Source organism: Rhipicephalus sanguineus, chromosome 1, assembly GCF_013339695.2.
Source record: "Rhipicephalus sanguineus isolate Rsan-2018 chromosome 1, BIME_Rsan_1.4, whole genome shotgun sequence".
NCBI classification, from domain to species: Eukaryota; Metazoa; Arthropoda; class Arachnida; order Ixodida; family Ixodidae; genus Rhipicephalus; species Rhipicephalus sanguineus.
This window is the reverse complement of record NC_051176.1, coordinates 211,713,030-211,725,046: the sequence shown is the minus strand read 5'-3', so window position 1 is coordinate 211,725,046 and position 12,017 is coordinate 211,713,030. Positions and strand designations below refer to the sequence as shown.

The 12,017-nt window shown below is 41.2% G+C and overlaps 1 protein-coding gene across 6 annotated transcripts in view; it reads right to left on the bottom strand.

Moving 5' to 3' along the window:
• Nucleotides 1-12,017, bottom strand: part of LOC119406706 (uncharacterized) — a 30,441-nt gene that overhangs the window by 16,246 nt on the left and 2,178 nt on the right. For all 6 annotated transcript variants that reach the window (XR_007417515.1, XM_049419140.1, XM_049419143.1 and 3 more), the window contains 4 exons: nt 7,824-7,871; nt 7,675-7,761; nt 7,495-7,578; nt 5,317-5,412 (listed from right to left, as the gene is read on the bottom strand). Coding sequence is in view for 5 of the 6 variants with exons in the window: in XM_049419140.1 (XP_049275097.1) it covers nt 5,317-5,412; nt 7,495-7,578; nt 7,675-7,761; nt 7,824-7,871 (315 nt within the window). In the remaining variant the exon portion in view is untranslated. The remainder of the gene's footprint in view (nt 1-5,316; nt 5,413-7,494; nt 7,579-7,674; nt 7,762-7,823; nt 7,872-12,017) is intronic.

Genomic DNA, 12,017 nt, shown 5'->3' with positions numbered 1-12,017 from the left:
TACACAAGTAACAGAGTAGGAAAATTATATGCCTGCTATTTTGCAAGCGATAGTCATGACTAATCATATACCACTCAGAAAAAGAAAACAAATCAGACAGCAAGAACTGATGGTCATCATTGGAGGCCGGATTTTTAAGCACTAAAAAAGCTCGTTTTAGGTGCCAAAAATAGGCAGGCAAAACAATGTTTTAGGCTTCCAAAATCGTAAATATAGGCGCAATAAATTTTCACATAAATGCAGATAATTTCAAACGAATATGTGCGCGACCTCCATCTACGACAGGAAAACAAAAATGTTATTGCTCAAGATGGGACAAAGGCGCCAACATTCGAACATAGCCTGCGTTGTCCCGCACGGTTCGCCCTCCCCTGTTCTGCAGAGTGAGTGAAGTGTCCACCAGGCCTGTAGCCAGGGTGGGGGGGGCCCCCCGAAATTTTTATGATACATGGTGTTTTACCGAAAATAAATAATGAAAATAGGCGTTTTTCTCAAATAGTCAAGGCTTTCAGCAAGTGCCCCCCCCCCAAAAAAATTCCTGGCTACGGGCCTGGTGTCCACTGTCAAATCAACACACTCCTGAGTGTTTTTCTGGCATGACTGAAATGTGCAGAGCAGGAGCAGACAGCCAGATTGCTAAAAGACCAGGAGGGAGGGATTCCTCCTGTTGGCCGGGTTGAATTGAGTAGAGCCAACTTCTCCCCTGGCAGTGAACCACTGGCGTAATCAGGCGAGGCGGGGGGTTCAACCTCCCCCTTCCCTAAATTTTTCAGTTTTGCGTGTGTGTATATACACGCACACATACAAACGCTTGCACGAACATATAAAAAGTATGGTTGACCCCCCCCTTTTGAAAACGATTTCTGGCTACGCTACCGCAGTGAACACCTTAAAAAGTACATTACAAACAAAACAAAAGCTGCGCACACATCATATATTTCACATAGTTTTTTCGCTCTTCACTCTCCTTTCCGCTGACGTCTCTCCGCGGTTTCGCATTCGCCAACCGCTCGAGCCATGTCAGCGCGGCGGCAAATGCTCACCGGCATGTCCCGCTTCACTGCTGTAGCGGTTTTTGGTTGGTTGAACTAGAAGACTAGGTTGAACCTCATAGTTCCCAACAGTCAATCTTACGCGGTAACATGAATAACGGTCTCAAACAGCACCCGGGAGCGAAACTTGGGACTAAGAAGCGTTCATATAAGCGCCAATTTTGAAAATAGGCATTTATAGGCATTTGTAAGCATTTAGGCACGCACGCCAAAAATAGGTACTTATAGGCACTATAAAAACACTATAAAAGCCCTTCTTAACCTCTAATTTATGCTCATATATGAAAATGGCGCGATAGCAGCGCAGTGAACAAAATAGGCATTTGCCTAAAATCCGGTCTCTAGTCATCATCAATATCTTGATTTTGTTGGCATGTGCAAGGAAAGATGAATAATGGTGAAAGAAAGGTCATAACAAAAATTTTAAAGAGGAGTGGGCCTAATACTGACACTTGAGGGACTGCACTCATTGCTTTGAACAAAGATGTTTGGCCTTCTACGGTAACATAACATGATCTATCAATAAGATATCTGTGGAGGAGGCTGACAACTGAAGTATCACTGCAGGCACGTAGCCAGGATTTTTTTTCAGGGGGGGCCCAAGGCCTAAATATTCGAAAGAAAGTCTTTTCATGGCAAAAAGAAAAAAGAATTGCCCGGGAACATAAAAGGCTGGACGAATTTCGGGGGGGGGCCCGGGCCCCCCCCCTTGCCTACGTGCCTGTATCACTGTCAAAGTGCATAAGCTTAACCATAAGCAGTGTGTGATTAACTAAGTCAAAAGGCTTGCTAAAGTAACAGTAATTAGTGTCCACCTGCCTTCTCTGAAGTACACGCATGGAGATGTAAATCATGAAACCAGCAAGACTTGTGATAGTTGAGTGAACAGAGAGAAATCCATATTGATTCAGAACCAACGAGTTCTTCACACTAAAAGACAATATATATTGTGAAGAGCAAGCTCAAAGATCTTGGATGGTGCACAAAGAAGAGAAACAGGACGATAATTAGAGACACCTGTTTTCCACATGCCAGGGAAAGTGAATATTAAATATCAGCTACTAAACAGCTATTAAATATTGTTGTCAGTACTCAAATAGACTGCCATAAGACTTTACAATGGCGGTGGAGATTCCATCTGGGCCACATGCTAAGGACAGCTTCAAGCGTTTAAAGGAGTACTGAGTCCTGACACAAAATTCTGAAGGCAAGATAATTTGTGGGATATATTCATGTGCACACACATGCATTATCTACAAAATATGCATGGCTAATATTGCCTAGAACATATTTAAAATCAATTTTAAATTGCACGTTGCACAACTGCACACCAAACGCCCCACCTCACGACATCAGCACTAACTTGGTTTTAATGTAAACAACCAACAGGCACTTGCATCACGAGTTTGTGTTGGCTGCCATGATCCTTGCTGATGTCCTTGCCTTGGCAGTGCATTTTTGGGCGGTCACGCATATTTACAACATCCCAGAGGGGATTATGGCAGCACCCAGGGAGCCTTTGTTGGAAAGGGCTGTCAACGCGGTGCTCATGTGAATGTGGTTTTGTGTGCGCACCAGGCCCGTAGCCAGGAATTCTTTTCGGGGGAGGGGGGGGGGCACTTACTGAAAACCTTGACTATTTGAGAAAAACACCTACTTCACCAAAATGTGGGCCTGGTGCGCACATAGTCAGGTTTGTTTACATGAAAACAATTCTGGGTCCCGCCTCGCTCGGTGCTCTTTCAAACCGAAACTGTGACTCGGCGCTATAAAACCGTCTCCAAATTAATCATCGCACGCTCGAGCTCACAAGGTTTCCAGCCATGATAAGTGGGTCATTAGCTACTTATTCCAACATAAAACAAGATGTAAATTTTTGTGTCAGTGCTCCTCTAAGGCCTTTGCTGATGAGCCTTTCATCTAATAACACTGCACATGGTGTAGGAACTGCCTTGTACTGTTGAGTGATACAGGTGTTGGAACCAGAGGCTTTATATGGGGTAGCAAAACAGTTAGCGACAGCTTGAACTTCCATTCCACTTCAGTTCAGCAGCCAAAAGCACGTGGCTGCCTTTGGCTGCGGCAAGCAAATGGAAGGAAGAGCTCAGTTCTTTTTTTTTTTTTTCGAACTCCCTCAAATTGCTTCTTTAGGGGGGATCATGACTCGCATACTGCATCCATTAAAAAAAGCACCTCTCACCGGCTAGCTAATGAGCTGATGTCAAGCTGGGATTTAAGTCACGAATGTTCAACATACCATCTTTTGTTTGAACGAGTTTAGAGCTTCCATTCTTGTTTTACTGCATACAGTTCTCATTACAGATTATTATGATACACTGATTTACTTTGCAACTCTTGTGGTTTAGGAAAAACCTTGTTCACAATTAGACACATGAAATGTTTGATATTTTAAATCTACATGCTGTACTAGAAAAATAATTGCATACTTTAAACCGTCACACAAATATACATAAACTCAGCAAGTTTCATAATAATATATCAAAAATAAAAAAAAAATGCTTGAAAGTGCAGCATCCCCCTTGTGGTTTTACGCATTTCAGTTGTTGCTAATCTTGGAACCAATGTTGACTCTGAAGCAGTTTTCGTTTCGCATGGGATGCCACAGTGTGCCTCCAATGGCCATTCTCTCAAGCCCTCCTGACATTCGCGCTATCTCTGAATAAACTTTAGTCCCTCTTTAGCTTCAGGCCTGGCTTGATGTTGTTTCTTACGTGTGCTACAGTGCTACGTGCCTTTGTTCACACCAGACAGCGTATTTGGTGGCAATTCAACACCCCGTTGAGCAAAGCTTTCCTGAACAGGAACTGTCCAAGATATCTGTATATGGTGGTTGGCATGATGTTTGCATTGTTATTGCAGTACGATTAAAGCTTGGATACACATACATATACTATTTGCTATATTGTCTTATTAACATATCATACATGTATCTTCCGTGTCTTCCCGTACCGTATTCTTGACATGTACCTTGTGTTGTATCTTCACTATGAGCGTTGGGTACAAGTTGGGTCCAAAGGGGCTTTTTGGCTTAACAAACATTTTTCGACTGACTTCTTGACACTGGATATGAACAAGGTCGGGGTCCTCTGAAAACTTCAGTAATCTTACTCTCTTTACAACAGTTCATCGGCCTGTGCCTCTTACTCTCTTGTTTTTTCCCCCTATTCATGCCCACTAGGCGGAGTGCCCCTGCATGAGACAAGGATTGTCAAGAGTAAATGGCTCCGGTAATCATTTTCGTAAATACTATGCTATAGACCCCCCTTACCCCCCCCCCCTGATGTGCTTCCTGCTATATACTGTTTCCTCTTCATTTTACCACCACCATCACCTCTTACCAGCCGAATGTTCAGTTCTCAGCTGTTGCCAGTATGGATAGAAGAATTATCTTTTTCATTTTTTACAACCACAAACAAAAGTAGTTCTTTCGCAATCATAAGCAACCTGATGAGAATGCATAGCCAGGCGTGCATGCCACACTCTTTGCCCATTTGTTCTTGACACAATGACAAAAACAATTTGTGTGTATGAGACACAGCGAGGGAAGGGGGGGGGGGGGGGGTTGAATAGGCTACTCGCATAGAACAATGATGATTGATGATATTTAATGGAGTACCTTTTGAAATGAGTAAGAAATAGACACTTTACCAGCTGGGTCTAATCAAATATTTGGTTTTCTGCATCCACTGCGGTCTGGCATTACGCATATTTCTCCTTTTTTTTTTTCATTCCTCATTATAATCTCTATCTCCATATTTTACAGTTATATACCTATCCCTGAAACGACTTCAGTGCTATATCAATTTCCTCTCAGATCATTTTTTCACCAATATTTTAAGTGTTTCTTGCTTACTACTGCTGACCAGTTATTGCTTCCAGCTGACTTTAATCCTAACACTACTGGGAGGTAACCCCCCCCCCCCCACTTTTCTTTCCTCATCCCCTTGGGACAGGTAACTGTACACAAACTGGCTTTCACATTCAACCTTCATCTTTCATCCAATAATGCTTCCCCACTCTCACTGGCTACACTTAACAGCGCACCTCCTTTCTGCTATATGAAGAAAATAGGAGGTGGAGGGATCACATCGGAAAATTTTGGGAGAATTTTCCATGAAACAAAAAACCTCTACAAAACGTCTTTAAAATGTTTAAAAACTTCTATAAAACGTTTTATAGAGGCTTTGTGTTTCATGGGCTGAACCTCCCGCTTACACCACTGATTCATAGGGTATACACTTACCATATTTCGAAGATCCAGGTTCAAACTTGCCCGTTCCATAGACAGGAGCTCTCTTACTTTCTCAACTTTTCTTGCAAGGACATGATGGACTAGGCGCTGCAACATACTTGTGTCACTTCTACTCATTCGAAGCTAAAAACCTACTAAAAGTGTTACCAACAGTATACAGAGTTATGGTTGGGAATTTGGAAGTACACAACATTTCGAGGTGTAGTGTTTTTGGACATAGGTGCTTGAGGCATAGGTATAATATCTGCTTCATAAGAAATGCTTTTGTAAATGGAACTCAAAAATAAGTGTAATATTATGATACAAAGCTCACAGGTCAAGAAGAATAAAAAAATTGGCAGCATGTTACACTCTCTGTAACACTTGAAGCCAGAAGCCTGCTACCACTTGGTACCAGACTTCTTCCAAGACATAATGTGCCACAGTGTGACATAATGAGCTACAGATAACACTATGACCATGACTGAATATAGATTATGAATTTAGCACACAACAGGAGGAGCCACAAAGAAGGGAGAAAAGTGACAGTAAAGAAACCTTAATCTAAGGTGGAAAATGAAAGAGTGCTGCATGGGGCAGGCTCTTTACACTTGCTTGCGCACTAGCACGTTACTAGGAAAAACACAGATAGACAACACATAGAGATGAGTTTGCACATCACTTGTCTGTACATGTTTTCTGTCTGTGTTTTTCCTAGTATTGTGTTAGCACATAAGCAAGCTTGTGGAGTGTGAAGGAACAAGAAGGGAATAAACTATCTAATAGTATAAGAGACAGCTTGACTAAAAGACCTTTCAGCTGGTGCAGTCTGACTGAGATCACCAGCTGCTGGTGGTCTAAGACTGTATCTTAGCTATGTTTAACTGCACATTAGCTGAATGAAGGCTGCTTAAAACACTTATCTAATTTGCATGTCAGGTTTTGTGATACAACATGACTGCCATCAGTGAATGCCACAAAGTCACTTTCAGCATGAAGGCATGCTTTAACTGGTTGCATTAAAGAACTATATAAATTTTTGCGTGCTGGAAGGAGCAAGGCTTCGTATTGGTTACTGAGTCACTAGCAATTTGTTAAAACAAACAAATGAAGGAAAAAAACCATGCAGTGCTTTTCGTTAGCGCTCCTTGTTTGTCCTGTGACCTACCAAGTGTTTCTGCCCATCATAGATTACTGCCAGTCGTTAAAGAAATGCTAGTGAGCAACACTAAATTACTTTAGAATGGTGATATATTGTTTGAAAATGTTACTTTCATTATTAAGTAGAAGGAAATTATGTTACTCAAGAAAGTCATTGCACATAAAAAAAATATATGTGACTGACAGCACTTGTCTCAACCTTATTCAGCATGTGAAGCACTCTTATTTTCATGATGACTTGCCCAATATGCTAACCAAAATTCAATGAAATTTTGGGAAATCCTTAATCCACAAGAGATATGAGCAACAATCTTGATAAACACTACAGGCAAAGCTGTTTTCGAAAAAGAGTGGGCTAACTCACACATAACTCGGTGCACTGGTAACCTTATTCAGGCTTATTGCCGATGTGTCTGCACTACTACATACTTCTGCTCATTTTTTGTTTTTTTTCTCACAAACTGCAAAGAACTGCAATTGCCTTCCTCACCACGTGATGGCAGCCACGTCTTCATTTTAATTTCTGGAAGCTGTTGCTGGCCACATGTCACCACATACACATGTATTACAATTTCTCTTTTTTTCATGTAACAGCTAGACCCCTTTTCTGGAGCCCTATATTGGGCTCTTAAAGTAGCAATAAAGTTATGCGATGTGAAGACAGTAAAGATCCCAGGAAACACATAGCATCTATAAAACGTCTTTAAAACGTTTAAAACCTCTATAAAACGTTTTATAGAGCTTTCGTGTTTCGTGGGGATGAAGCTTGCCTTACTGAATAAAAAAAGAATGAAGTCCAAGTAGAAGCTGTCATAATCCATCATGTGATGATAAACTTGGGAGAGAATCTCAAGGCTGTGTCACCACCAGTCTTAATTTAACATCCTTTCTGGCTTATGAAGTCTTTTCTGATAAGAGTGGCTATTTTGCGACTGCATAGGCTCCATTCACTCATGCAGGTAAACTTAATCAGCTTTGGTAACACCTTAAGTGTGACCAACAGTCAGCACAGTTGTGCTCCATGCATACCATTGATGGCTCGACCCCAAGTATCAAGCTTATGATTTCTTCATGCCCAGATTCCAGAGCAAGTTCCTTAAGATTACAGCCATTCTGGAAGGAAAGTGTGGGAACATAACTGAGTGAATGACCACATTTGCAAAGCTAATGTACAGACTGGAAAATCCTCCTTTTCTTGCTTGCACTCACCGTGAAGGCATCAGTGCGGCACCACATGTTTACTATTCTACGTACATCTGTTATACAATGCTGTTGAATAGCACTGCAGAGTCCAGGCTACAAGAAAGATACAAATATTATTACAATGTACATACTTCTGGCCATCAATATTTTCTTACCTTAAAATTATTAAGCACTTCTTGCAACAAAGTGGGCACCACAGCAGCCTAGAAGTAAATATAACATAGGTTATCACTTTTTTTTATCAATACATTGTACCTACAGTACTTGCAGTTTCAAATGCATATGTGGCATTGTTGCCAATCACTTTTCTAAAAAGTCTCTATATAACGACTGAAAAGCCTTACATAACTCTACGAAGCCTTTGCCTTGACCCTACGCACAAACATGCAATAATTTTGCCTAATATTTCAGCACAGAATTTTACACAGGAACATTAAAAAAATATAATAGGTTGTCACGATAAATGAGTCCAGTTGCTAAACAGCTAAAAGACATGATTTTCTAACAATAGAGTTTCCTTGAAGTTATGTAGCTTATCAATCAATGTTTTATAGCCAAGGTTCAGGCACTTAAGAACCTGTATTAAGTTTTGCTTTCACCAGCAAATAATCTATTTGTGAAGCTCGAGTATCTTTTGAGTTGATGCATTTTGCAAATGGTAATGGCGTAAGCACACACCATTATTTTTGAGTATGGTAGGAAAGCAAAAAGTCAAATAAGTGATTATCTGAATATCAGCAGGATATATTGCAAGGTTGTGCATTGCGTGGCTGTGACAAACATAAAACAAAAGCAGAAATGCCTAATTATTAAAACTTACAAAACGTATCTGCTCAGTAAATTTTCTTATTTACTCACTCACTTATTCATTTATTTATTTAGACTCCTACAGAACACAATGATGAAAAAATAACTCTAGATTATACAATTTCAGCTGGTGGTAAATAGAAAAAAAGGAGCAAATAACAATGTACAACAGATAAGCAGCCACCTGGTTATTATTAGCTAATGTTGCAAACAATGATAAGAAAAATGGTGAGTAATTAAATTTGGTTACACAATTACAGTTATTTTCACACAAAAATTATGGTTTTCATAGTTTATTATGGCGGTGAATCTAGTAGGTATCGAACACTCACATCAACACAATTCCAACCATTTAGAATGCTGATTTAAAAGGATGATGTTTCAGATTTGCAGCTAACGTCCACCCCCCTTTCTTTACAGAGGTGGAACCAGAGGCAAAAGCCCTGACCGCCGACCTGGAATCAGTGAAGATTTTCAACCTACTGTCATCCAAAAGGGCAATGGCTATAGCCACCTGCTCGGCTCTCAAGGGAATAGAGTCCCTAAGCGATGCAGCATTGATGATGGAACCCACGTGATAGACGGAGACAACGGAATACCTAGCCGAGCGACCACACTGAGCGGCATCGACAAAACACACCAAACGAGGATCGTCCCTGATGCTCCTAAAAAGCGTGAAGGCCTTGTGCCTGCCGACGCTGTGCTGTGGATGGATGTTCTGTGGGAAGGGAGAGACCTGGATGGCAATATGCCGATCATCCGGAAGCTGAAGACGGTGCTCCTCAATGAGCACAGGACCGAGACCTAGGACGGTCAGAACCTGCCTACCAGCCGGTGTAGATGACAGTCGGAGCAGCTGTGCAGTCTCTTGGGCTTCAATGATCTCCTCCAGGGTGTTATGGATCCCCAGCTGCATGAGCCGTTCAGTGCTGGTCCCCGCAGGGATGCCCAGCATTCTCTTTATGCTCTCTCTCTGATCAACGTTTCCAGCTTCTTCTTTTCAAATCCATACCAAGCATGCCTGGCGGCAACGTAGAAAGGTGTGAAAGAGTCTCAGAATGAGTCTCAGGAGATTTATGCACTTTGATGAGCTCACCTCGTCCACGGCAGTATTTCTGTTTTTAATGCGATTTGAACAAACAGCTACAGGCCGGCCACTTACTAGTTTTTATTTCACTGCATATAAGGCTGCACAGTTTCAGTGCTCAAAATATATAGGGGTGTGCGAATATTCGAAATTTCGAATATTTTTCGAATAGTGTTTGCTATTCGATTCCATTCGTACTGGAATTTTAATACTATTCGAACTTCCCAAAAACAAATAGTCAACGTCCGATTGAAAGTGACCCCTTCAGATTTTCAATATGCTTCACCTCATTACAATCTCGTATAGCGGCAAAGCTGCCTTTTAAGCTCCATTACGGTCGAACTTTGCCAAGACACAGTCAACGTCCGATTGGAAGTGGTCCCTAGATTTTGAATATGCTTCACCTCATCACACTCCGATATTGCGGCAAAGCTGCCTTTCAAGCTCCGTTACGGTCGAACTTTGCCAAGAGACAGTCAACGTCTAATTGGAAGTGGTCTCTCGATTTTCAATGTACTTCACCTCATCACACCCCGGTATTGCGGCAAAGCTGCCTTTCAAGCTCCGTTACGGTCGAACTTTGTCAAGACGCAGTCAACGTCCAATTGAAAGTGGTCCCTAGATTTTCAATATGCTTCACCTCATAACACCCCCGTATTGCGGCAAAGCTGCCTTTCAAGCTCCGCTACGGTCGCAAATGTATTAACTCAAGAAAACGCTGGTTCCAACATGGAGATGAAAGATGTGACAGAGTTGACGGCTCAATTAAAGCTGTTTCGGGCCTGAAATATAGTCCGAAAAATAGGACGCCGAAGCTTTTTAGCATCCAAAATTTCAGATGTTCTTATATATCGACGTCTACGAAGCAGATTTCGAACTCCGGACTTGAAGGGAGCATACCCTTGTCCGCCACATCAGTTGGGCTTCCACAGAAGTTGAAAGAGGAGGAGAGGCTGAGGAAATGGCATCTTTGCCAATCATGTGTAAAGTGTTGTCGGCAACACTTTGGTTGCACCAAATCATGTACATAAATAGAATTCGGCCTCTACATTGCCTCATTCTTGATAAGACAACTATGAAACACCACCCCACACCTATAGAAAAGAAGCACTTTCATGTTGCTATCGCATAAGAATATGCTTAGGAATTCTCTCTAACGTTTTTTTCTGCAATTTCACTTCGAAGTATTAAAAAAATATTCTATTCAATTCGCACTCACACTTCAATATTCGAATTCGCTTTGCACCCAAAATTTTGCTATTCGCACAGCTCTAAAAGTATATCTTTACTGCGATCTTATACAGATGGAACACTATATCATCATTTGAAGATCATGTTTATTCAGTCATTGTCCTTCTTTCTGAATATGCATGCTGCATCCCACGATCATCGAATAGCAGCACTTCTCTTGTGCAACTAAACGAACTTAGCGTCAGCAGCATTGAACCTCTGGTAAAAAACCTCTCCTAAAAACAATTTTGAAACAGTGCGCTCACCCAGTTTCGCTTTACTTTTATTGAATTTTTGAAAAATCATTAACTACTGGTCAGTTGCCAAAAGACTGAAAAATAGCAAATGTAGTTCCAATTCATAAAGTGGATTCTAAGAAAGAAGTTACCAATTATAGACCTATCTCGCTGCCATCGGTTTCGCGTAAGGTCATAAAGCACATAATATACAAGGCTGTCATGAAACATCTAATGGACAGTGCATTGCTAACTAATAATCAACACAGCTTTCTCAAGAAATTTTCATGTACGACACAACTAATTGAGTTTTATGATGACCTAGCATCTGCAATTGATTTGGAGGGGCAAATAGACTGCATATTTTTAGACTTCACCGAAGCATTTGATACTGTTTGCCATTCTGTACTACGTACTTCAAAAACTTAAAATGCTCAACAGAGATTCTAGTGTTTTCAGCTGGACCTAAAATTATCTGTCAAAACTCTGTCCATGTGTTGTCCTGAATAGCTCCAATCCAGATAATCTGGAGGTCATGTCAGGTGTCCCGCAAGGATCTGTCCTGGGGCCTCTTTTGTCTCTGGTTTACATTTAATTACACTAACTTAGGCATTAACTCTAACATGCGGCTCTCCACAGATGATTGTATCATATATAGAAAAATTGAGAATGAACATGATGTCTAAACTGCAGGCCGTCCAAGAATGTGTTTGTAAATGGTATAAATAAATCTGGATATGGGGAAGTGTGTGTTTTACTAAGAAAAAATAATTGATGCCAGCTATCTATATAATTGATATCAGCTACTATATATATACACAAAATGTAAACATTTAAAGGCGGGGGAGGGTTGGGAGGGTTGGGAGGGGGGTGTTTGAACCTCCCAAACCACCCCACCTCTGGCTACACCAATGATCACAGAGTGGTTTACCCTACACCAGGACAAACTACTGCTCATCTTCGCTCCTTTTTGTTACGACCACACGGGA